This window comes from Pseudopodoces humilis, chromosome 5, assembly GCF_049639895.1.
Source record: "Pseudopodoces humilis isolate 2021_Gansu_Grassland_sample_001 chromosome 5, ASM4963989v1, whole genome shotgun sequence".
Taxonomy (NCBI): Eukaryota; Metazoa; Chordata; class Aves; order Passeriformes; family Paridae; genus Pseudopodoces; species Pseudopodoces humilis.
The window spans coordinates 17,520,718-17,546,662 of record NC_142204.1 but is presented as its reverse complement, the minus strand read 5'-3'; the positions used below and the strand labels follow the sequence as shown (position 1 = coordinate 17,546,662).

The 25,945-nt window shown below is 39.9% G+C and overlaps 1 protein-coding gene across 12 annotated transcripts in view; it reads left to right on the top strand.

Annotated features, from left to right (window-relative positions):
- Positions 1–25,945, top strand: part of BICD1 (BICD cargo adaptor 1) — a 166,730-nt gene that overhangs the window by 16,466 nt on the left and 124,319 nt on the right. Inside the window, exons 1-2 of one of the 12 annotated variants that reach the window (XM_088055077.1) lie at positions 10,377–10,450; positions 11,433–11,487. The exons of 8 other annotated variants lie outside the window; for them this stretch is intronic. In XM_088055077.1, coding sequence (XP_087911203.1) covers positions 11,482–11,487 — 6 coding nt within the window. In that variant the 5' untranslated portion in view covers positions 10,377–10,450; positions 11,433–11,481. Of the gene's footprint in view, positions 1–6,529; positions 6,613–8,730; positions 8,858–10,362; positions 10,451–11,432; positions 11,488–25,945 lie in introns of those variants that run through there. 3 more of the 12 variants (XM_088055081.1, XM_088055080.1, XM_088055079.1) reach the window with 3 other exon arrangements.

The following is a 25,945-nucleotide window of genomic DNA, read 5'->3' as shown; positions in this document are numbered from 1 at the left end:
TCGATGCTGAAATGCAGATGACCTCCAGAAGTCTTTTACTCTTCAGCTATGGTTTGAGTCTGAGTCTAAGTACAGGAGTTCTTAAAAGTGGCTTAAAAACTCACAGTTTGCATATGAAATCCATGGAGGATCTTTGCTTCTCTGTTTGAATTCCCTTATCACATCCAAAAAGGTGAAATAAAGGAATGTAGACCAAGAGGTCAGATTTATAAAAGGAACATCTCACCAGACAAGGTTGCACACTGGATTGTCCCCAGCAGAATTCACTTTTAACTCTGGAACACCTCCTGAACTAGCTGGAGCTGGGATACTGGTGTTAGATGAACACAATAAATTAATTGGTTTTGTTTTTATGAACCCTTATGAACTAAGGGTTTGTTTAATTGTATCTTTGATGGAGAGTGCTGGGTGTGTTATTTTTCCTCGTTATGCAGTAATAATTATAATGTAAATATGAATCTTGGACATATGCAGGCTTCTTGTCCTACAGGAACAAACAGCATTAAGGGGGCAGATAGATACCCATGGACCAACAGGATCCCTGAAAGGTACATCCTTCCCTCTGAGATACACAGGGTCTGCCATGGCTGTAATTTGGGTTGTTCTGTGAGGGCTGTGAACCACAACTACCAAGAGACAAAATAGACAATGTTGGTTCTCCTTCCCTCATCAAACAACAGTAAATGAACAGCAACTCCCCTATCTTCTCTGTCTCTATGCACACTGATTTATGGGAGTATTTAAATGTCAGCGGGAACTGGAATGAGATGGCATCTCAAACAAATGTAAAAATCTTAGTTTGCAGCAGTCGCTGTTATATTTGTGGTCACAGTAATTTTGGCTGTAATTTACAAGTTAGGCTTGCATCTGTAACTGACTGAAATGAAACCGTTTCTAAATTAAGCTTAAAGCAATTTAAAATAAATTGTGTTTCTGCCTTTCAGTTCCAATTGAAGCCTTTTTTATTTCCCAGGCTATCAATTCTGTGTATGTATCTGTGTCATTCAGAGTCGGTGGGTTTCTACCTTCTTTTTAATAGCAGTACAAAGGAGTTTGAAAAAATATGAGGTGGGGAAAGGGTTGCTGTAGGTATTAATTTCTAATTAAAATATTATTTCTATCTTCTGCAACAGTTTTTATTTGTTTGTTTGTTTTGTTTGGGCCATAATGATGTAACACATTTCCAAAATATTTCCCCTGTCTTTAAATACTTTTAGAGAGTTGTGAATGAAAGTGAACTGCATTGCAAGACTATTTTGTAGGATAGTCTTCACAAGATGTGCAGGTAATCATGCTCTGTAATGGATGCAACAGAGGACAAGAAAGCAGCAGAAAAATTTAGAGTTGGTAAATTGTGCTGCTTCTGTCAGCATCAAAAAGAGCTGGCTTGTTTTATATGTGCTAAAGTTCCCATCCAGAATAATCTAATCAGTTACAGGCTTTATAATATTGACATTTTAGTGAAGCATGGCTGTGTAAGCATCACATTTCTGCATAGTGCTGCATACCTGGAGTAATTACCACGGCTTAAAGAAGTCTAGTTCATAATTTATGAATAACACAGATGTTCCCACAAGTCCTGAGTGATAACATCTTTGATTAGAGCTACACAGGCACGAAGAAGCTCATTTTGAATTCACAGGCATTCAGTACTGAGTAAGGTGACAGTTTTAGTGCCAAACATGCCACGAGACAGGAGAATTTGTATACATGTGTACGTGAAATCTGCTGGTGGCTTCTGCTGCATTGCGGGGTGCCTTGCTGGAGATGAAGCCATCCATGTGCTGTTAGGGCTGGTCCCCCATCTTCTGTATGCAGGAATAACTAAAGAGACATTGAATTTTGACAGCATTTTTCCCAGGGAGAGCACCTCAGGATAAGAGGTTGTTTTGGAGAGTCTGAAGAAAACCAGTCTGACCCAGTTTGTCTGTGCATTTGGCGTTTACAGGAATGAATTTACAGCAATTTAAAGAGACCAGGTAGTCTCATTCTCCCTGAAGTTGCACCATGAGAGCACAGGAATAATTAATCCTGCAGTCATACACATTATTCCTGCTGCTGTTTTACCAAAATAAGGGATTACTGCCTTTACTTACTGACCCTTACTTATGGAGGTCTTCCTCATTGCCTCCACTGCTGATTATTCTTTAATTAAATTCTGGAAAAAAATCATGTGAAAAGGAAAGTCTCCAGTCCTTAACTAAAAATTTTCAGTCATTTTGTGTGGAAAAGAGATATGTAGGGGATCCTTTTTTTTTTTTTTTACGTGCATAGCTTAGCAACAGGATCAGCTGTGAAATAAAATAGGCTATAAAGTAGAAGGGAAAGCAAGTAGGTCTCGAGGGGCAGAGATGTCCTGTGGTTACAACAGAGAAGTCATGGGGATTCTGATTAAAAAGCTACAGACTGATCCTAAGTAATATTCAGGGAACTATTTCCCTGCCTTAGTTTTCACAGCAGAGTTCCAGGGTTGGTAACTGCTGCTTTGATCTGTATGTTTTCAGTGCCATGCAAAGTAGAGAGCAGCTGGTTTTGAAAGCTTCAGGCAGTCTGTCTGCTTCAGTTGTGTGTCCCTGAAAGGCTGGGCCAGCTCAATAAGGGCCAGCTGACAGCACAAGAGCTGTGATTAAGCTTTGGCTCAGGGTCTGCTATGCTTATTCTGAAGGTTTTTTATGCTTCAGGGAGGTCGAAACAAATAAACAAACAGCCCTGCCGTGCTTGCAGTGGAGAAATGAGATAGACCATCTCCCCAGCTGCCTGCTCTGCTCCACTTCAACCTGAAGCGGTGCTGCCGGGCAGGGAGCAGCACTCCTGGGCGCCGGTAGCTGAAAATGGCTTCACGCTAACGAAGGGGGCTGTCAATTTTGCTGTCCGAGGTTGTGCTGGTTAGCTGTGCCCGCTGTAAAAAACGAGATTCGCTCTCCTGTTAAATTTTAAAAGGTTTGATGAAGACAATAAGAGACAGAAAATAAAGCAAAGAGTAATGGCCGGGTGCCTTGGTGCGCTGCCGAGAGCACACCTGGTATCTTTGGAACACTCCTTTTATCCCATCCTGCTATGGGGGTTTAATGCATATTCAAACTTTTCCAAGAAGTATTTTGCATGACTGCTCCCTGGTTCTGCCTTTTTAGAAGCCGTAGAAGTTTGATTTCTTCTGATCACCATTTTATTTGGGCTGGGGTTCCTTCCTCTGCAAGCAGTCAGTGCAGATAACAGCCTGGGCCCCATTGTCTTGTCCATTGGGGTCATCTTGCTTTGTACAGAGGGACACAGCCCTAACATTCAAAATTCTTCTTGACCTATGCTTAAAACTCACTAGCAGGAGAAAAACAGAAGACATAGCAAAAGCATATAACATATAACATTCATCTTAATACTTGTGAAAAAGCCAATATCACAATAGGAATTCACAGCACTGCCCTATAAAGCCCCATTTCCCCCTCGGAGAAGGAGAGCACTCATGGAGAGTGGTTGGCCTGGCCTTTCCTTGCAGGCGGCTGAGTGCCAGGACAGTGGGGTTTAGCTTGGCTGGGGTATCTGGGGAGTCTCTTTAGGGCTGTGAGTCCTGCTTACTTCGGGAGGAAATTTTGTTTTTATCAGTATGTATTTACCTGACTTTGTATTGTTTCCCGTGTGGTTGGAGGTGCTGGCTGTGAGAGCGGCCTAGTCACCACAGCCTTTCTCTTTGCTGTGTGTCCTTCTTGGCTGTGTGAAATGTACTGCTTCTGCTGGTGTCTCCTGAAAGGCACCGGAGAAATCTCAGCCCTGCCTGGGTAAGTAAGGTCTTAAATAATGCTGTTTCTTCTGTTCTACAGCTTTGGTAGCTCAGCAGTGGGACTGTAACTTGGGGGTGGTAACTGAGCTTCTGAAATCCCTTTTTATGAGGCTGTGTGGGAAGGGGCAAACTCTGACTTTCTTATCTGTTGGGAATGGTATTTAGAGAAGTCAATTTTTTTTTTTTCCTTGTTAGCTCTCCCATAAAATTCTAAGCATAGAATCCTAAAATGTCAAAATTTTTATTTTCTTTTCTGAGGGAAAGAAAGACAACAGTGGAAGAGAAGACTTGCTAATTTCAGCACAAAATGATGCTTTTATTTTGGCTGTAGTCTGAGTGATCCCCTGGGCTAACCAAGTGTCAGATATGTGATAGAATTGAAACAGAGATTGACTTTCCTGCTTGTCAGCTGACAATTTAGTGATGTTTCTGTGTCAGGTAATGCATGAATGTGAACATTTGTAGCCTGCTCTACAGGACTGAATGTATGAAACAAAATATTTTGATGGTGTTTCCTTTCCCTGCTGCATTCTCCTGCCTTAATCTGATAAACGAGGCTTCTGTATTCTATAAGGTGCTGGATGGGTTGGCCAAAGGACTCGAGTTCAGTTTTAAAGGTTTTGGGTTGTGTATCTCCCCTTGCCTGAAGAAGTTTCTGGATGCAGCTCTCAGTTCATCATGGATGGTCTTCAAAGAGATTTGAACTGATGGTTTAGGGTGCAAAATTTGTTACAGACATATAGTAGCCTGGTTTTCAGGCCTCAGCCTTTTATGTTCTGTTCCATTTGTTTCTGCCTACGTGTATATATAAAATATGTAAGGTCCTTAAGGATAGCACAGGCTGTTAAGTTTATGATGATTTCTGTGAAATAAAACAGAGGTGAATGCTTACAAATATTTAGGGTTATTGCCCAGCAGCAAATCTCTGTGCTAGTGGCTCTGATTCAATGGAAATTGTGTTGAAAAGAATGATTCTTTTGCAGTCACATTAGCATCTATTTTTTACTAAAAAAAAAATCTTGATAAGACAGGACATTCCTAGTAGAAATTATACTGCCAGGTTATGATTTTGTTTTATTTTCCATTAATTAGACCTGTATTTTAAAAGAGTCTATAGGGAAGCTTGAAATTCTAGTCTTGTCCTTACTACTTGCCTGGATGGATCAAATTGCTAATAGAAACTTAAAATGCAATTGTTGCTCCAAATTATTGTTTAGGTTTATATGTCAGGGGACGCTATGGAGGGTATTAATACTGGAGGTACAAATTAAATGTAAATTCATACTGGTTTAATTTCTATTGTAGCAGGTCTTTGTAAACACCAGCTAGCAAGAAATTTTTCTAATCTCTGGCTTGACAGCATTTCAGTGTTGTTTACTGCATTGTCTGAATTTTTTGCTGCCTCTCAAAAGATGAGAGGAGAGTTTGTGTGCTCAGTGTCAGCTTATCATCTTGTCATTCTTTTCAGGCTACAGATGAATATATTCAAGGGCTCTAAGAAATGTGTGGATTTTTGTGGGTGTGACATTGTCTAGGGTTTTTTTTTCCCCCTTTTTTTCCTTAATTGTAGCTGTATCCCAAAGCTCAGTGACTGGAATTAGAGAGCCTTCCCTGCATGGGTGCAGAAATGTGCCCTCAGAAACAGGGGACAGTTGACAGAAGTGGGCTTAATGGATAAGCGTCATTTCCATGTTTCAGACCTTGCTTCGTTTAACTTCCTCTGATCAAAGAGAGACCTCTAGCATGCTCTTTTTTCAAACTTGTAATACCCTGTATCTGTCCTTTGAAATGATCTCTAAGGATCATATAAAACATGCTTCTTGCATAGTTTTAAATCACAAATAATTGCTGATGCATGTGTATTGTCTCTCCTTTCTTCCTGCTGTGCCATTTTAGTCTCTCTAATTTCTTGCTCTTTAGTGGCTTTATCCTCTTTTTCCAATTACTAGGATTTTCTCTCTCAAGTCTCTGGAGTAAATCTCTGGAAAACTGCATCATCCACAGCTGTTTAGATTTTCCAAAATATTTCTTTGGCTTGTATTCAGAGACTGTTTAAGTGGCAAATAAATTAATGGGATTGTTTTAGAAGAGGAAACGTTCCTTCACTAGCTATTTTTACATACGCAAAGGGGTATTTAAATTTTTGTGTTTGCCTTCATGGGCTCTTATTGAAATAAGCAACCATGCTCATGCTTCTGTCTTTAATAGTGTTCCGTCCTGGCATGAAGCTTCTATTCATCTTGCTCACCGTCTTCCACCCAAATGTTAAATTAGTAGCCTCTGGGGCTCCCCCCTTACCTTAGGTTGAAGGAGGGACAGACAGCTGGACTGCAAGAGATCACTTCTGGAAGTGCTTCTGCTGTGAGGAGCTCCTGGCTTGTTTAGGGTGGGTAGGAAACTTTTAGATGACTTCATGTTGAGGAAGATAAATCCCATCTGAAGTACTTAGAGCTGCACCATTCAGATTTGCTCCTGGCTGGATGAACAAATAAATTCATGGAGCGCAAAGGTTAAAAAGTGCTTAGGGCTTGTCTGACCTGAGGAGTAAGAGCTGGAGTATAACTCTCCTTTAGCTTTGTGCTGAGCCCTTTGGTTTGCATTTGTCTTGTGGGCATCTTGTGAAAAGGCATCCAGTCTGCATGGGAAGAAATTCAAAGGCAGACTTGACTGTTTCCTTGGCAATTAATTTTAGTAGTTAACTTCCTCTGGTTAAAAGCTCCATACTTAATCTCAGATTTCAGTGTGTTTGGTTTAAATTTAAATTACAGCTGAAAATTAACTTTTTATATGCTTTGCTTGACTAAAAAGCCTCAAGGACATTTAAATTTCTGCCAGAGGTAATTTTCTTATTTCCTTTTTCTTTTTATTTGATGTTGTAGTCATGTCATCCAGCTATCAGCTTTCACCTCCAAAACAGAGTGAGCTTCTTATCCTCAGTGCTGAATTTTCACATAACCTTGAGACAGAATTGTAATTCTCTGCATCATCTCCTGATTTTTTGGTGTCCTTTTTAAGTGAGTTATTGGAACTCTTGCTTAATCCTACATCTGTGCAGTTTAATACCTTGCTTGGGGAGAAAAATTGCATTCTTGCTTCCTAATTCATTTCTATACATCCAAGGATTATGTTTGCTCTTCCCTGACAAAGGATCATATAGAGACTTGTGCTGACTTGCTCATCCTCTACTATGTCTCATTTCTCTTCAGCGCTTTTATAGCTGCTGACGTTATTCAGAAAAATACTGAAGAGTGCCAGACCTGTGCTTTGTTAATTAGAAACAGTCTCTGCAGCCTGTAGTCTTCAGTAGGAAATGGTGGTGAAAGTTTAATGAAAAAATGTGCTTGACCCTGTGTTTCATCTCTTGTTTATTATCTGCCTGCAGTTGATGCAGTTTTCCCTGGATAGTACTGTAAAATTGAGGAAAACTGAAGATTTTTTTGATAGCTAATTTCCAAGATTTTTATATTGTTCTTCAAAAGAATGAATTATGAAGAAAATAACTGCTTCATATCTTTCAGATATAACGGTATGAATCTTGCAGTAAAATCTTTCAAAGAGCAGCATGAAAAATACTTATATCTTCATTCTTCCTCAATCTGTAGCTGCAGATAACAATTTTTGGATTTTTTTTTTTTTATAATATTGTAAAAAGGTTGTATGTTGTTGAGAATTCTGAGGTTGCAGAGTTTTAGTAATGGTACACAATGAATTAAAAAAAAATAACCAACAAACCAACCTTGTAACGTTTTCCAAAGTAGTGGTGTATTTATCTACACCATTATATCACTGTCAGTGTATGACACTCAGTTCCTTAACTAAGCTAAGAGAGGAAACAACTTTTTGGGTACTAATGTACTTCTTAACCAAATCCCCTTTAAGATGGGGGTGGTGGTGTGTATCTAAATCTGTGTGTTCATAGAATATGTTTGAATGTCAGTCTAAAATAATGAACATTATCTGGGCCTGTTTGGACAGAAGAATTCCATTTTGGGAATGCTGAAGCTTAAATCAGAACAAATCTGAGCTTTCTGAGCAGTTCAGTTTATTTAGCAGGGAGAGAAAATGTCAAATGAGCCAATGCCATCATGGTTTCATCACTCTCAGGTGATATGAAAAGTCTGAAGTCCTATACTTCAAAATTCAGCAAAATGCCAGTGCTCTCCTCTTTTTTTTTTTTGTTTTGTTTTGTATAGTTTTTGTGATTTTTTGGGAGTGGGAATTGCCTTTTACTGATAAGGAGAAAAGATGGGTTGAGGGTTGAAAGAAGTTCTGGCAGCTCTTTAATGAGCAACTTTGTGAACAGCAGATGTCTCAGTGCTCTGAAGATACAAAAGTAATTTTTCATTGGCACCATATATCTGTCTAAAATCAAACCTGCCAAGTTAAAAATTATGGTAATTGAATCACACTTTCTTAAGCAGCCATTTTCTGTTTTTCTGAGAAGTGAACTGGAACATGACTTGCATTGTATTTACACTGAACTCCTTCAGTGCAATGTTACTTTTCAGTTTCCTCTAATTTTATCTCCAGCCAGTTTGGGTACTTCAAATTAATGGTTATGGTAACTCAGGTGATTGTCAGGATGCTATCAGAGTGTGAGCAGCACTGCACTGACATAAACCCTGCACAGGACTGGGAGATCATTCATGTCCTTGGAATCGCAGAATGGTTTGGTTTGGGACTTTAAAGATCATGCAGTTCCAGCTCCCACTGGATCAGGTTGTTTAAAGTCCTTTGCAGCCTGGCTGTATATGCTTCTGGGGATGGGGCATTCACAGCTTCTCTGGGTAACCTGTGCCAGGCTCTCACCACCCTCACAGTAAAGAATTTCTTCCTAATATCCAATCCAAACCTACCTCCAGCTGAAAGCAGTCAACCCCTTGTCCTATCACTCCACACCCTTGTAAAAAGTCCCTCTCCAGCTCTTGTAGCCCTTTTAGGCACTGGAAGGTGTTCTGATATCTCCCCAGAGCCTTCTCTTCTCCAGGCTGAAGAACCCCAGCTCTCTCAGCCTGGCTCTATAGCAGAGGTGCTCCATCCCTCTGAGCATCTTTGTGGTTGCCTCTGAATTTGCTCCGGCAGGTCCATGTCTTTTTATGTTGGGGCCTCAGAGCTGGGTGCAGTGTCCCTCGTGGGGACTCACTAGGGTGGGTCTCCAGATTATGAACCAATGGTGAAACTGTTAATGTAATGAGACTCAAGCTTTTTGTATGAGAACACTTAAATTTTGTTGAAATAGTTTTTGTAATGTTGGATAAACTGGAAGCTGAGAGGAATCTCACTTAAAGAGAAAAATGTGTTTTCATTTGGAAACAATTTTAAGTATACATTTGACTTTAGCAGCAGAATAAATACATTTGTACAGGCAAGCAGGCAGGTATTAGGGTTGGAATTCTGTTGAAAAACCTTTTTCAAACTGATACTTTTGTTGCAATGTCACTGCTTACCCCTCACCAGCATCACTTTTCCTAGTCATACTGTTTTCTCCCAAGAAGTGAAGGAAAGGCTGCAGAGAATCACCTGTCCTTGCAGGTCATCAGAAAGTAGTTTTTCTCTTGTTACCACAGGAATTTCATCGAGGCATCTGTCCTGTTTCAGGGAAGTTTGTCTAGAGAGGGGTGTGTAAGTTTGTACTATCCACTTTGATACTTAGAAACTTAAAAATAAGAAAAGATTCTGTGCAATTGGATGCAGAGGGAAGAAAGAGGAAGAATCTTCTGTAAGTTTAGCAGACAATTTTCTAGGCTAAAAGGCTTGTGGCCATCATTAGTCAAGGTGTAAGTGTACTTGGAGAAGGGTACAACAAGCTCAGTCTTCATGGAATTCCCATTTGGATGTAATGAAGGCATAACAACTCCATTGTGCTTTCTGTCAAGGGGCTGCACAGCTGGAAAAGAATGATAGGAATAATTTGTCTCAGATTCCAGGGGAATTTTCCTGTAAGGAGCTTGGGATGGAAAAATTAATTGGAAAGTGCCAAGAGCACTTTGAGAAGATCTTTTCTAAATGACTGTTTGCACAGGAGCAATTGCTTCCCTGCCTGAGTTGCAAAAGGGAGTAGAAGCAGAAATAAATCTGTAGAGTTTATGAACCCCTGATTATTTACCCCTTTGAGTACTGGCAGTTCTGTACTGGGATAGCTCAGGTTTGTTAGTGCAACCCACTAGATTCATATGCAGGTGCAATTTAGCCTGTGAGTCTAAAGATAACTTGTTAGCACAATGTGGAAACCCTAGTATGTTTTGAGCTCTGTAGCTAATGAGTTTTGCAATCAGACTATAATTTAAATCACATAAATATGTTGTCTTGTAGGTATTTTTGTAGGATTTTTTTGGTTGTTTTTTTTAAACCTAGCATTCAAATCTGTCGTTAATTTAAGCACAGCATGTTAACTAGAACACTGCTCTGTATAGGCTGTAAATGGTTATTTGCTAAAACAAGATAAAATATTGCAATTGTGTTGCTGCAGTAACGATGTAAACAGTCTAATTGGAAACTAATTAGGTACTCGTTTCTGGTGTGATGTGTTGATCAGGTAGAAATACAAGTGCTGCTATTTCTCTGCATTTTGGTTGCTTACTTATGTCGTGAAGATTCAGTGTAGGTGACCCAGGGTACAACTTTCTGCACCAGTAGTTCATTATGTGTCCATGGTTTCTAAAATAGCTTTTACAGGTGAGTGCTGCATGCATACATTAATAAAAAAAAATAATGTTGAGTGGAAAAGTACTCTTCTTGTGTGTGGGTTTTGGTGGAGGAGTTTGATGTAAAACAAAACTTCAGAGGATTTCACTGGCCACGTGAACAGGAGACACTGATGTGTTTGTAGCTCCTTTGTTGTGACAAACAAGAGGTGCATTAGCTTCTTAAATTGAGATTATCTCAAATGGAAGTAGCACAATTCCTGTTTTTGTTTGGTTCAGCTGCAGCAAAAATGGGTTTCACCTTGGCTGGTTTAAAACTTCAGAATATTTTAATTTGGATTTGATTTTAGGGAGGGGAATGGTTTGCCAGTACTAACAAGCAGCTTTCTGTAGTGCTCCTAAAATGACATGGTTATTTCAATGATTAATAGCACTGCACAGTCTATTAGAGTGATAACACTGGACTGCATGATTATAGTTTATATTCTTCTGCAGTTTCAATCTTTTTGTTTATAATTATTTTCCTTTCAATTTTCTTTTATGGAGACATATGTTGCTTATTAAGCAATCCACTATGCAGTTAAGTACAGAACTTGATTATTTGCCAAGTTTGCATCAGCAAGGCTGATGTTACAAATACTTGTTAGGCAAAACTACTTTGAGCTTATTCTTGCTACCCTGCTTTGACAAAATGAATTCAGTGGCATTGCCAAGACCTCCACAAAGAACTGCAAGCTCTTGTAGGAGGTTCTGTTTATCTGCTTAAAAGTAGGCTTTATTGGAATCCATGACGAATGTACTTGAGGCAGAATATAAACTGTTGTGAAAATAAAGTATTAAAGCAATTGCATGCCAGATTGTATACTGTAAGTAAATAAAAGTCTGCAGAGCAAATGGAGGCTTCTGTACTGGGAAAGGAGAGAATCACAAAAGGGATCATGCATAGGTGTGGTGGTGGCAGCAGCATCTAAATTAGGAGGTTTGTACATAACTCCAGATGTTCCTTCCTTCAGGCTTCAGGCCAAACTCAAGTTTTTAGCCCATGAGGACCACGCCATCATCATGCAGGTGAGTGTCTTTGTCAGCACCAGAAAAGACTCGGGTCTGAGGCTGTGCAGTGACTCTCTTTTGAAGGGTGGTGTGAAGGAAGTTGAGTGGAAGATAACAGTGAGAGTTAGAGTGAGAAATGCTTTAACTAATTCATAGTTTTTTCTTTAATCAAGACAGATGCTAAAGATGCTCTTTTTTTTGTGTGTGTGTGATGTTGTATTAATTCTATGCTGGGAGCTCATACATCCAGGCAGAGGAAATGGGCTCTAATGAGTGTGTCTCCAGTCAGACACTGGCTTAATGGATCATAATGGGAATTGAATGCTTCAGATTTCTTATGGAAAAGACAGAATCTGTAACAGCTGTTCTTTGAAATATAATTTTTCCTTCCAGCAAGATATGATCAAGAAAGAGATGAGGAGAAAGTGTGTGGAATCAATCCCTGCCAGTTAGATCTCATCTCTTATTGTAGTTTATTCTGCATTGAACACCTTTGAATGGATGGTTTATTTCTCCAGCATAGCTTCACTCTTCCATTTCCTCCCCAAGACTGTTGCTCTCTCCCATCTCCTCTGTGGAAGCACTCCTGCTTTCTGTCTGTAGCCATGCAAATGATACTGGAGGGATAAGTCAGGAGGAATGCCTGAATTCATGGAGGATGGGAGAACAAATCTGTGTGAAACTCCTTTAATCAAGCAGCAGATATTTGTGTGATGCTGGAGCCAGTGGTTCTGTGTATCTGCGTGAGGCTACAGAAATGGAGGAGGGCAAAGCAGTCACGGCAGCCTACCCTGTCTGTAGGTTTTCTGTTTCTGTGTTTCCTACATAATTAACTAGCTTTGCCTGGATCTCTTTGCTCATCATCCAAACAACTGATTTCCTGAAAATGCTTCCAGTTTGGTTCCAGCCACCTCCAGCTCTCTGGCTTAGATGTTTCTGGAGAGGAGCCCTACCCTAAGCAAGCACTTTAGAATTAACCAGTGGTGGTGGTGGCTTCCTGCTGGCACTGGAGTCCTCAGTGATGACTCCTTGCTTCCTGTGCTTTGAGCAGGGCTTTGCCAGACAAAGGGATGTCTCCATAACACTGCAAACCAGATCCAAGTTTTAGTCTGGAATAGCGCAGTTACTCTGGGCCTGTGATGCCAGTAGAGCCAGTACAGGGTTACACGAAGGAAAAAAACCAGCTTCTGTCTCATGGCAGCAGCTTGTTCCATGAAGCACATGCTGTCTGCTTTTTTACAGACTGGCTTGTGGAAAGAAGGAGAATTTAGCAATAACTGCCTTGCTTCTCGTTTACCAAAATGTATTTGTGTATCCAGTTGTTCAAGCCATTTAGACTCAATCTGGTGAATGAGTTGCTTAAAGGAAGATGATTAATGTATGCAAAGCATATTGTCCAGCTGAAACTTGTTTACCACATGAAAATGTCAACATTATTATCTGCTGCTGTCTTGAAGTGTTAGTATTTCTGTCTTCAGACAATATAGCATTGCTGGAATACCAATGAGGCAGATGCAGTGAGGAGTCAGAAGACTTCTGAAGCTCATAAGTCCTTATATAAATCCATGTGTGAGATTCACTTTGTACCTGTCATTTTGGGAAGTCATGAGACTTTGGTGCGTGTTATTCAAAATACATGATTTTCTCTTCACTCTTTCAAGTGTCTTTATCCACATAAGAAGGAATAAAAAACTTCATGGAACTTGTGATTAGTTCTTAGGTAGTGGATACTAGGATGTGACTTATGATTGACAAGTGGGAAAACAACCTGTTTGTTTAAAATTATGGATGCTACCAAAAGTGTTTAGAGTCTTAAATGATGGTGCTGTCAGCAAAAATCTGATTTTTTTGTGGTGTGGATCAAGCCAATTGCACGCTAGAGAGAAACATGGATTATTTATTTCAGAGTTGTGCAATCCAAGGTGCTTGGTGGAATTCCATAAGTCAGTCACATCAGCTATCAAAATGTTTTACTATATATTATATATTTTAGCAAGGAAAGAATAGTTATTATTAGGAGAACTGGGTAACTTGTAGCCAATGAACACTAACTCCTGTCTTCTATTGATTAACGATTGTTTTGCTTCTCATGCTAATTAGTCCACATGATCAGTCTTTCAGTCCTCTTGGGTTGGTGGTCCTGATCTCCCCCTGCTGGAATTACCTTTTACCCAGTTGGAGCTGATTTCAGCGCAGCTGCTCTCTTGAGTTTATCACTTTCTTCCTTATCTTGAGAATTCCACCTGAAGACTTTGTGGCCCATAAATTCTGCATTCTTTCCACTATCAGTGGGCATCCTTCTTCCCAAGGTTTGTTAACCTACCCCTAGGTCTGAGATCACTGAAGCATATAAAGCCCTAAACTTTAACAAGGCAATGATTCCAACAAGTAATTTGTTTTTCTAACACACGGATGTCACTTAGAGCTTGCTCGTTGGCTGCTGTTTCATGGATTAGATCTCCATTGTTGTTAATTAGGCTTTTAAGTATACGAAGATCAAACATCAAAGAATGCCCTTTCTTAAGAAAATTTCTACATATTCAACATTTTGCAACAGTGACTTTTTTTTTCCATTTATTACTTTTAAATTGAGTCCTTACCCTGGTTTTAGTGACAAAACACAGCTTCTTAAGCCTGGGCTGTGAAGGGATATCAGCCGGGATATCAGCTGGCCAAGTACTTGTTTGCAGCAACAGAGTTGGGCACTTGCAAATATCTTAAGGGCTCACCTATTTAAAGGTCAGCCCCTGTTTTTGATCTGTCAATGCTTTAAAAACTCTGAGAGTTTTAAAACTATGAGAGTGCACGTTTGGTCACAAAGGATGACAGTAAAATCCCAGTATGCATCAAAGCAGTTGCTGCAGCTGTAACCAACTTGTAAATCAATTCTGTCCTTATGGAGGCAGAGGGAGACACGATGCAGTGTCTGTTGGAATTTGTTGATATCCAGATCCCAGAAGGCAGAAATGGGGTCTGGGGACAGAGCCCCCATGAGCCTGGAGGAGGGTGGGAGCAAAGGCTGTATGTTGCTTCCTAGCCTGGCTCTCTGCACTAAAGCCACCTGAAGAGGCAGAGCTGCTTGCTTTCTGGCTTTTACCTCAATGCAACAAAAGGAGTGCTTGTGGCAGGGTGGGAGATGTGTGCACTTGCTGCTCGTTACCAAATAAGAGGCTAAGGGCCAAATGTGCCAAGAGTTAATGAGACAGATGCACAGGGAGTGAGAAGAATGAGCACCTTGAACTGGTGAGAAATAATATTTCTGGGGATCAATGCTTTTGGGAGGATTGAAAGGGAAGTACAGGATAGAGAGGAAGAATCTTAATTAGCTGTTGTTTCCTGTAGCTTGTTCAGTAGTTTTGGCTCTTCCACATTGCTGGATAATTTTCTAAGATCAGCCATTACAATAAGGATTTTTTTACTGTGTGTTATTTTAGGAGAATTTTAAGCAATATGAGAAACTAATGGCTCCTTCTAACTGCTAATTTATATCCCCTACAAAAGCCTGTTATGCTAGATATTTTGAATTCTAGTCACCCTCTAAGATGTTTTATTGTGTATCTGATCTGGGGGATAGATAATGATGGTTTGTACCCATAATTATTATTACCTATATTTTCCAGGCTGATCTGGAGGTGAAAATCAAAGTTGTTTGGAAGTAACATCCCTGATCGTGGCAGGAATTTTCTGATAAGAGTTTTGGAAAAAGGAAACCAGATATTAGTATCTGAAGTCTGAGCTGAAAATTTGAGCCCAGTCTTATCCACAGTGTATTCTTGAATTGGCTATTTTGTTTGATCTGCACTTGGCTCTTCTTGAATAAGTGAGTTTGCTTTTCTGAACTGTGATATTATAATACCTGCCCAACAGAAAAAAGAAAGGCAGGAACTTTAGGGATGGTGGCACACTGGGATTTAGTTTGCTCTCTAAATAGGAATATCTGTAATATTTGGGAGTTTGAAGGTTTGCTATACACTGGTGTTTTAAACCAAACAACAGAAAATATGATGAGGAACTAAGAGGTTGAATCTAATTAATGCTAAATCTGAAGCATGCTGGTGTGACTAATTCATCCAAGTTGTGTGTTTGGGTATTGTGAAGTGACCTTTACAGCATTTGGAGGGCAATAAATATTTGGAAACAATAATTAAAGGTTTATATGGTAATTTGGCATGCCTAATATTTTTTTAGTTGTGCATTGACTTTCTCAAATGAGCTACCTTCTGTGTTATCAGCCAAAAAAAAACCTTCCATGGTAAATTTTTCTCTGCTTCTTATTCCCCATTTTCTTTTAAGTGGTGGTTTTTTTTCCAATTAAGATGGAACTGGGTAATTTTGTGTCAGTGAGGAAGAGCTTGGTCCAAACTACCTCAGGATTGATGATTTGCCTTCAGTGCAGCTGTGTGTGGTAACCCCAAATGCTTGTTTGGGGGATGTGTGTGTTGCAGGCAGAATGGAAGCTTCACAAGTTCATCAGGGAGAGCCTCCCACTGAGTCATAATGTGCAGAAGGACCCTCTTGCTTTCTCAACACCTCTGAGGAGACTGGATGCAGCTGGATCCAATCCTAGCCCCAGACTGAGTCAGTGTTTATATCTGAAGAGTTATGGAGTATAATTGAACCTTTATGCAATTCTGTCCTGCAAGATTGAGGATGGCAAATCAAATACATTCATATGAATTATTTCAATTGACTATGATAATGATTAGACTAAAATATATTAATCAGAATTGCAGAGCATCCTGCTGCAGTGTTGAGTCTCAGCAGGTGATGTAATCTGTTTGTACATGTGCTCATTTATTTATGAGTTGTAATAAGCTGAATAGAATTCCTCTGATTTTCAGGAAGTGTGGCAAAGAAGTTGCTACTATGAAGCTGAACTTTATAAGTAGTCTTAAAAAATAAGTAATTCCACAGTGAGTGATGCTTATGCTTCTGGTATTAGCCATGAGTACGCTCTATATCCTGACCACAGCAGTATTATTGGATCTGGAAGTTGCAGAAGAGAGCTTAGAACTTTCAGCAGGTTTCAAAGTAATGGTTACGTTAATAAGGCTGTAAGAAGTGAGGCGAGGAAGGAAATGTGATAACTTATTACAGTAGAACAAGTGGGGAAAAGTAAAGAAGCTTTTCAAGACAAGGAAGATGCTTGTTTCATCTGGTAATATTTTGTAGTGCTCTGGCAAAATCAGGAGCTGTGCTCTACTCTTTGCTGTAGACTGCCTTCATGTGGCATTGAATTTGATGTTAGCTAAATCCATCTAACATTCTCTTTTTAAGAATATGTGAATTTATTAAATTGCATTCATTTAATAGAAAAAATTATACTAATATACCTAGGAAGTTTTCAGAGTATATTTAGACTCATTGCACTTTTTATGATGCCCATAGATGAATTGGATAATATATGTTATGCTTAGACATGTAGTTAATTTGGGAACCCCGTGATTGGCCTGAATAGGGACTTTTTTAAATGGGCTTCTGGGATCTTGGAGAAAACATTTTTGCTTACAAGTATGTTATAAAGCCTGGGTAGAGAGCAAAGTACGGTTCATTTTCTGTTTAGTTTTTTCTTTAGAGATGTCTTAAAATTCCAGTAGCTTACATTTCTGCCACAAATACATGTAAATTATGAAATTGCAAATTTGTCACTAGGTCTGTTCCTAGGCTTTCCAAGGGTATCACAGCCACCTGCAAAAAAAACATATACCACAGGAAAAAAATGACTTTATGTCAACACTGGAAGCACATTTCAAAGAGACTTTAACCTAATTGTTTGGATTTTTTTCTAATAATTTCTGGTTCTGTGCCTGCAACTTTTTCCTCTGTGGAGAAGCAATAGGTGCAACTGTAGTATGGCTGTCATACAAGTGCAGTTCGTGCTTCCGCATTTCTTAGGTTGAAGAGAAGGCCCTTGGAAAATGAGGTTCAATCATGTTATGGCCTATGTGTTTAACACATCATGTTAAATTTATTTGTCCCTGTCCTTTTGGCAGTGATAAATGGCTTATTGGATCAGAGATCTTGGATAAATCAATGAGGAAGCTTCTTCAGTATGCATGTGTCTGCTGGTACCTGGAGGGATGTTGCTGAGTATCAGAGATGAACTAAAGAACTCTCTGAAAACAGGCACTCTGCTGTTTTTATCAGATAGCACGCAAGAATCTTGGAGGAGTTAAAAAAATTTAAGCAATTTAGATACAGAGTAGATAAGTAACCACTTCATGTGCAATGTATTGAAGCGGGAGACCTCGTGTGTATTTAAAAGCAGAGGTTCAGTGTGGCTAGTGGAGACTGGAAATCTTTTCATGCAAGCAATCACCTGTGTCAGCACCTCTTTCTGCACGCAGTAGCATGAATAATTTAGTTCTTTGTTAATGTCAGTAAGAACTGTTTTCAAAGCTTCCTTTAACTTTCTGCTCTTGATACCTGGGCTTCCCTCCTGCACTCCAAAATTACTTACACAGAGGTGATGTCTTTCCTTCATGACGGCACTATTGCAGCACCAGTGTTGTGGAGAAAGAAGTGCAGTGACAGTGAAGTCCATTCCCATCCCTATTCCTCCAAATCCAGATGACAGTGGAGAGTTGTGGCTTCTCTCACAGCACCTTGACCTTGGCTATCCATTGCTGCTCTGAATGATGTGTGGAGGATGTATTGCCGTGCTTTTAGCGTGGTTTTATGTAGTTCACAACGATGGAATGCCACTGTAATTTTTATGAAAAGTTAAGTGTAGGGTGTCATTGGGGATTTAGGAGTATCTGCTGCCAGGCAGAAGTAGGGATATTTAATCTCTTTTGTGTTTGTGCTTCTCAATTTCCCGCTCTGACTTTCCAAAATATGGTTTATCTTTGCTTCTCAGAACAGCTCAGGGCTCATGGAGCCAAAGCTCTCCTAAGTCATGGGTGGCTGATGTGAAGGAAAGCTGGATTATGGAGGGGCTCACTGACACTGCTCTTTCTGGGGGGGTTGATTTTGCGTCAGCAGTGCTGGTGTTGCTGAGGGAAGGGGAAAGGAGGCAGAGAAGCTCTCTTGGGAACATGTCAGGGCTAAGTGATGCTAGCCCTATCTCTATAGCAGCAGGAGGGTGGTGACTTGGTGGTGAGGCAATTGAGTGTGATCATGATTTCTTCTCCTTGTAACATGTGCCACTGCACTGAAAATATATTCCCAGGCTTTTTGAAGTCGGAGGAAATATTAAATTAAGGAGAAAATATTAAAGCCATCTTGTGTTACTCAAGTAAGTGCTGCCTGCTTGTTGGGCACTGGAGTGGTGGTGGGCATGACAAGGTGCTTGGATAGGTTCCTAGGAAGGGAAGAGGAGCACCCAGTGGTAAAGGCATCTTGCCTCTATCCATGGTGCAGTGAATCCAGATATTCTGGAAACAAAACTTAGGCAGTAACTCCTCAGCCCTGCTCTGTGTAGGTCCTGTGTTGTCCCTTATCAGTAACTAGGTAGGAAACAGAAGGAAAGGGTGGGATCCAATGAAGTGCTACTTAAACATGCACAGAAGAAAACAAAATCAAAATATTTTGATACATTTTGTATATATTTCTGCATTAATCCCAGAAACGGAAGTACAAAAATGTACAACTAAATACTTGTCTTTAAAAGAGGATACTGACATAACATGCATCTTAAATGTGGCAGGAGGGTGATAAATGCTGGATAATGCAGTATCAAAGTACAGAGACAGCTGGAGTAGGCTGAGCTGGCAGAGAAGCTGTGCTGTATTTTAAAGCTTAAAGTCAAGTCAAATCTGCTATAGGTAACAGAAAAATCCCAGTGAGTTTTGGCATAGAAAAGAAGAAACATGGTAATAGGATTGTGTTACTGCTGTCAGTGCTGTGGAGGAAAATGGGAGAGATTGTAAAGGGATGGGGTGCAACAGCTGTGTCATATTGGGATGGGATGCTGCAAATTAGCTTTAAACACTGTCAGTGGCAGCTGCCTAGATGAACTGGGGAGGGGGATTTGTAAGGAGAGAGGCAGCATCTGGCTCCTGAGCATGCAGAGCAATTTCAAAATGTCACACTGGAGCTGCTCTGTGGTAGTAGCTACAGTGTGCATAAATTCAACATCTCTGCAGGGACAACAAAAGTGGGAAGCTCCCACCCAGAAGTTGAAGACAACTCTGAGAGTGCAGAAAAGGATGGTATTTGTTGTGGGGATTGCTTTTGGTTTGTAGTGTTTATTTTTTGGTTGGTTGTGTTAGTTTTTTAAAGAAATATTGAGAGAAGCAAAGGGTCAAATCTTTGTGGTGGTTTAAAGCATAATGCAGTAGACTCCAAGGAAAAGAGTTTCTCTACCAGACCCTGTTCTGTGATGTGCATATCTGCTCTTTTTTCAAGAATATTCAAAGCATTAAGTTGCAATAGTAAAATCAAGTTATTTTATCACTTTTTCCATCCCAGTGAAGAATGTGGGAGTTTTAAATTCCCAGAAATCTCTCTTGTGAGGGAGGCAGATACCAAAGGACTTGTCTTGGTGTCTGTAGAAAAGGTGATTGGAGGAATAACATAACTAAAATAGATTGACATGTCATCACTATAGTGTGGTGTGCCTTGAAGGACAGAAACATTACTTGTGCTATGGAACTGCTCACCTTAATTTGATTCACTTAATATGATTTTGCACTTTCAGAAGACTGAAAGGATGGTAAAGGGCAAGGGTGAGGCAGACTTTCCAGGGAAGCCCAAAAAAGCCCATTGCCCTTATCTGGGAGATAGAGTAATTTTTATAATAGAATTCACCTTTGAGTGAACAGAATAGATAGCAGAATAGTCAGTGTGGGTTTTGCAACAACAAGGCTTTTCCTATTTGTTTACTGGAGTTCTTTGAGGCACATGGTAAACATGTGAACAAAGATGATTGTCAGGTGAGGTGATATACTGGGATTTTCCATAGGTGTTTGACAAAATCATCAACTGCACTTCATTTAAAAAAAATATGGAAGCCCTGCCCCAACACTGCAATGGACCAGCAAGGTAAATCTTCAAGTGAATTAATGATGGTTGAAAAATTGCAGAATGCAGGTATCAGTAAAATGGGAAAATCTCATGGTGGAAATCAAGCCACCAGTAAAGGACTGCAGATGTCTCTGCTGGAGCCCGTGCAGCTCGATATATTGACGGGTAACTTGGAAAAGACAGGGAACAGTGAAGTGAACGAGCTGCTGATGATACTTAAGTATTCAGGGTAGTCAGACTGGGACCTAACTGAGAAATTGCAGACAGGCTTTATGAGGTTGAGCAGCTGGGCAGCAGAAGGTCACGGGAAAATCGATGTATTGATTTGAGCTGCCAGTTTACCTTCAGTAGTAATGCCTTAAGATTGAAGAGACATTCTTATGGAAACAGCCTCTCACTATGGTCAAAAACCCCACCCCAAACCTGAAATCAAGAGGTGTGGTCATCTCTAAAACGACAGTCTAATTGGAGGAGATGTGGACAAGAGAAACAAAGGTGATTAAAGGCAAAGAATGATTTCTGAAAGTGGAATGATGAACTAAGACATAATTCTTCAGGCTGGAGAGGATCTGCAGTGACACAGATAGGTGTGTCATAGACTGAGGTCTGTGTCTATCAGGCAGGGGATACCTGGGGAGTGAGTGTTGTGTGTTCTCCAGCAGAAGAGCTGGCAGCATCCAGTGTCAGCTGCAGGTTCAAAGAACAGGAAAGAAATGCTTTTCTGCCCAGTGTAGTTAGGCTGTGTAGCTGTCATGTGCCCCTCTGCACTGGTTCACAAAGTGACAGGACATTTCAGGAACATCTACTGAAAGCTGTTAAATAGGAAAAGGATGTTTCTGGCTCAAAGCCCCAGCCTCACCAGCTAGAGTGTGTTCTGGGGACGTGGTGGTGCATGCTTTGCCTCTTCATGAGCAGATTCCCTGGGGCCTTGATGTTGCTGGCTGTTGGAGGGGAAATGTGGGCTCTTGCTTGGCTTGTGCAGCCTTTCATACCTCACTGAAAACAGAAAACAAGTCAGTGTTTGACAAATACCTGTGAATTACACTGCTATTCTATTGACTTTGTGGTTTACACTAGTAATTGCCAACAAATCCTCTCTTGGTCCCTTGCTTCTAGGGCTACTTAGAGAGCTGCTGCCTTGAAAGGACCAGGTGAGAGCTCTACTTTTTTGTAGGTAAAGCAGGTAGGGCTCTAGATCAAGCTTATTTGATCTCAGAAAATAGTAGACAGGATTATTGGTGACTGAAAAGGGAATTGAAGGCTTCTGTCTTTAGGGCTTTTTAGACTTGTGTACTGGGTTGGTTTTTTTTGGATCTCTGATCTGGTAGTTAGCACAGTTCCATGCATCCCACTGATGATGGGGCTGTGGGAGGTAGGAGGAAGAGAAGGAGTAGGACTAGGGAAAGCTCTTCATGGAAGCAGATTGAGCTTGGCTTATTCCGTTAAACTGTGCACCTTGGCCTGCTTGTGGAAGGTGCAAACACACAATTTTTGCTTGAAAGTTGTATTTATTCAATCAAAATTGCTTTGATTTTTGAAAACTGGCATAGAGTAACAAATAGACTTTCAAAACCTATGTGAACCTGTTGGCTACTGGCTTAGCTTACATGAGCAAACAATATCTCTAAAACATGTCTAAAAAACCCCAAATTATAATTGAGGGCAAGAGGTTTTGCAGCAGTTTTACAATAGGAGTTTTAAAATACGTAATTTTTTGGTTAGGTTGCAAATACTTTTTGTCTGTATTGCCACAGGGCTCAGAAGCTTCAGGAAAGCTTCTTTAGAAACCTTTCATGCTCTTTCATTGAGAATGTGACCTAGCAACTGCTTAAAGAGCTGGACTCTTTAAATGATTTCTATTTTGGGTGTTAGCAGAAAAAAAGAATAAGGCTGGTACCAGGAAATATAGGAAGAGACAGGCCCTTCACTTCATACAAAATAGGTCAGTGTTCCCCACTGCCCTGGGGTAACTCTGGGTGCCCCAGAATATCAACTGCAGAGAGAATGGGGATGTGAAATGTGCATCTCCCTCTTGACCCAGGGAGTGAAGTGGTTGGGAAGCAGAGAAGCTTGTCTGAGGATGGCTAGTGGGTAATGGAAGTTCAGTGGTGAGCTTAAAGAAAAGTTGCATGATTTGTTAAACCTTACAGTGCTTAGCAGTGAAGCAGCTTTAAATAATGCAAATATTGCCAGCAGCTAATTAGGAATGGTGATGTATGAAATAGTGTTTTTTATAGCAAAGTGTTTTCCAGTACAGCATTGAAAAGCATGTTGTCATCCCTCAAACATGTGGTAAAAGTCTGTTCCTGTTCAAATGGCACATGGGAATTTAGGGTGCTGGAAACTGACTTGCTCCATATTCTATATTCAAAATGGATAAGTTAAAAATCCTGTTTTTGAACTAACCTAATCACCATAATTTTTTCTTTGAAAGAAAATAGTTCAGAATAATATGTATCTCTTCAAAAGAAGAACTTTCAAAGTAATGTATAGATGCTGATAGCATTTACTTTAAGGTAGTATTAATAATGGAGACCTACAGAAGAAAATATTAATTGTCCAGATTTAAAATAATTATTATAGTAATTCATGATGTTAATGTTCTTAGTAGCTAATGCTTAACATATAATCAGCTTTGTAGTGGTTTTTCACTAATTCCCCTAGCCTAATTTTGTGTGTATTTAATTGAGCTAGCATGGTTAATTCAATTTCTTTTATCAACTCTACCCACGGCAAAGGTCTGTGAAGCTCTTTACATTGTTGAGCTGGAATGTGAGGGAGACCTTTCCCTCTCCATAAACTCCTGGGTTCCTTAACTGCTGCAAGGTGCCCTGAAACCCATTACTTGTGCTGCAAAGTACGTCTTGATTGAATTACACTGCTGACGTTTCTGCTTATCCAAGTTCTCTAAGCTCCTTTTTTTGTTGTCCTGTGAAACTACTAGGAATGTTTTCAGGTTTTGCTTTTTGCTTCCCCTTGAAATTGTGATTTAAAAAAAAAAAAAAAGTATTATTACTCTGGATGCTTGTAAAATGGGGGAAAAAAAAAAATCTAAGTTCTGTGTGGCAGGAGCTACCTGATCTCTTGAAAGGTTGGAAAGAATGGAACCTCTGAGGAATTAAATAGCAGGTGAAGGCTGATACTGCAGTAGGTGGATTCTTTTTTTAAAATTTTTTAGTTAGACTTAAACTTCCTTTACTATAGAAACACTGTGACTCAGCTTCATAAATCATGAAGGATTTATAGAATCTTCTTGAATAAAGGTTTTTGTTTTATGAACGTTTTTCTCTAGGTGTGCTGACTCTGTCACGACCCAGACAATCCTTTGTACAAAATATTCCAATTATTTTCTGGGCTCACTTTGGTGAAAAATAAATGGACTCTTTGAAACACTTGAATTGTGATACAAAGGAGGACCAAATCTGCCTGGCCTAACTAAAATGGAGAGGTAGAGGGCATCTGAAGACTCACTGTTGGTATCTCCTGCACAGCTGTTACAAAACTCAGCCCAAATCAAAGCACTAAGCTATTTTCAGGTCACCGCAGATCCTGGAAGCAGAGATTGTACTTTGTGAATATTAGGATGTTTTTGAGATTTTAATTTATTTATCTTTTTCTGAGGGAAAAAATAGTAAAATGGGTCAATAAAATCCCTTTTTCTGAACATAACAGAAGATCTGTGGTTGTCATATCTAAGATTGCAGCTCTTATGCTTGCAGCGTAAACCTTTTTTTGAATACATCTTCTCTACAGCATCTTCAGTGATAATGTAACTATTTGGATAGCATCTAAACAGCAAACTAGCTATTTTTGGAAGTGTTCCTTAAAGTGTACCATATCAGTACTGGTACTTTTACAGCAGGAACTCCTGGGACCAGTGAAGCTTTGATGTCCATAAGGCTTTCTTTGCTTAAGAGCATTTGCCACCTTTAAAAACAAGCAAAAAAACCCCCAAAGCTTCCCTGTGGTTAGCCAAAAATCCATGTCCTAAGTAAGAACATGTTAAAATTTGACTGAACCTGATCATTATTCTTCAAAATTATTTTTATGCATACATTTCTGAAGAAAGCAGGACAGCTTATGAATGCCATAGTTTTTTTTAAATGCACAGAAGTAGTAGTAGTAGAATATTAGCACAGTTCACTTCCCTCAGAGGTGAAACGTGTTTGACCCACTGCACTTTTCATTTTGGCCATCTGGCAGAGGTCCCTCTACTAATAATTACTTTTAACCACCCCCCTTCCCCACTTTTACCTGTTTGCAGTCAGGTAAAGCATAAGGAAAACAAAGTAATCCTAATTTGTAGTGAGGTATCATCCAAAAATAGTGTTCCGAGCTGTAGAACAAGGCAGGTTACAATTTTGGAAAAGATTTGGCAGGAAAGGAAAGTTGAAGGAAAGTTGTATGATTTCTAGATGAAGTTTCCTGGCTTTTTGAATCTGACAGATGGAGATACCATTTTTCAGCATTGAGTCATCTTGTATATTCTAACTATAGTTATAACACTTTCCTGAGAGGCATTTCATAATTTATTCACTGACAGGAGTTATCACAGCTGTCTGCCAGAGGAAGATTTTTCTCAGCAGTTGAAGAAATAGTTGCCCCACTTTAAGTGGGATCCTGCTCTGGGGCCAGCTCTGGATTTAAAATAAATAGGCAGGTGCATTGTCACAGCTCCAAGCCTGCTGTGGTCTCTGCTGTTTTCGGAGAAGGTCAATGAGAAGGGTAGCATGTATCAAATGTGGGGGAGGAAGCAGGGAACAGCCCCAAATACAACATAATGAGAAGTGTGAGATTAAGCAGAAAACATGGTGAATAATGAACTCGTTTGCCTGCAGTTAAAGCATAAAAGGCAAAGATGATGAATAACCATAAATGCTGCTGTCTTTAAGACCTACACAAAAGATAGTTCTTTAGACACCTGATAGGGTTGCATCCAAAAAAAAAAAGGTTTAACCTCTCTTTTCCTTATTGGAAACATAATTCTGTGTAATAGTGATGATACAAGATGGCTGAGAGCTGGCTGTGAGAGAGGGAAAAGAATTGTACTAAAGTATATCCTTGTCCTGCGGGGGATTGGGAAGAAAAGAGTCTGGATTTTGGTGAAGGAGTTTAGTAGCTGGATTTCTGCAATTAGTTTAGAGTACTAGAGCTTCCTGTGTCTTCAGTGTGGTGAAACAACACACCTCTCCCCAAATCAGTGGAAAATTGTGAATGTTCAGCATATTTAAATTGGGAAGTCTTGAAATGTAAGATTAGCCATTTGATGGAAAAAATCGCATTTAACTTGCATAGTGAGAAGAGATGGGGAAAAAAAAAGAACAAGTATCCTGACCAAGAGCTCTTGAAGCGAGAACTGAAATGTTGATTTAGTGTTGCGGCACCTTGTTCTCCTGCAGCTCTGCCAGCCTTCCTTGCCTCCTTTCTTAGGACATGTCTGCCACATAGACTTGTCTTCCTTTGATGATGGAAGACCAAATGACTGGAATTAGGCATGACCAGCTTTTCT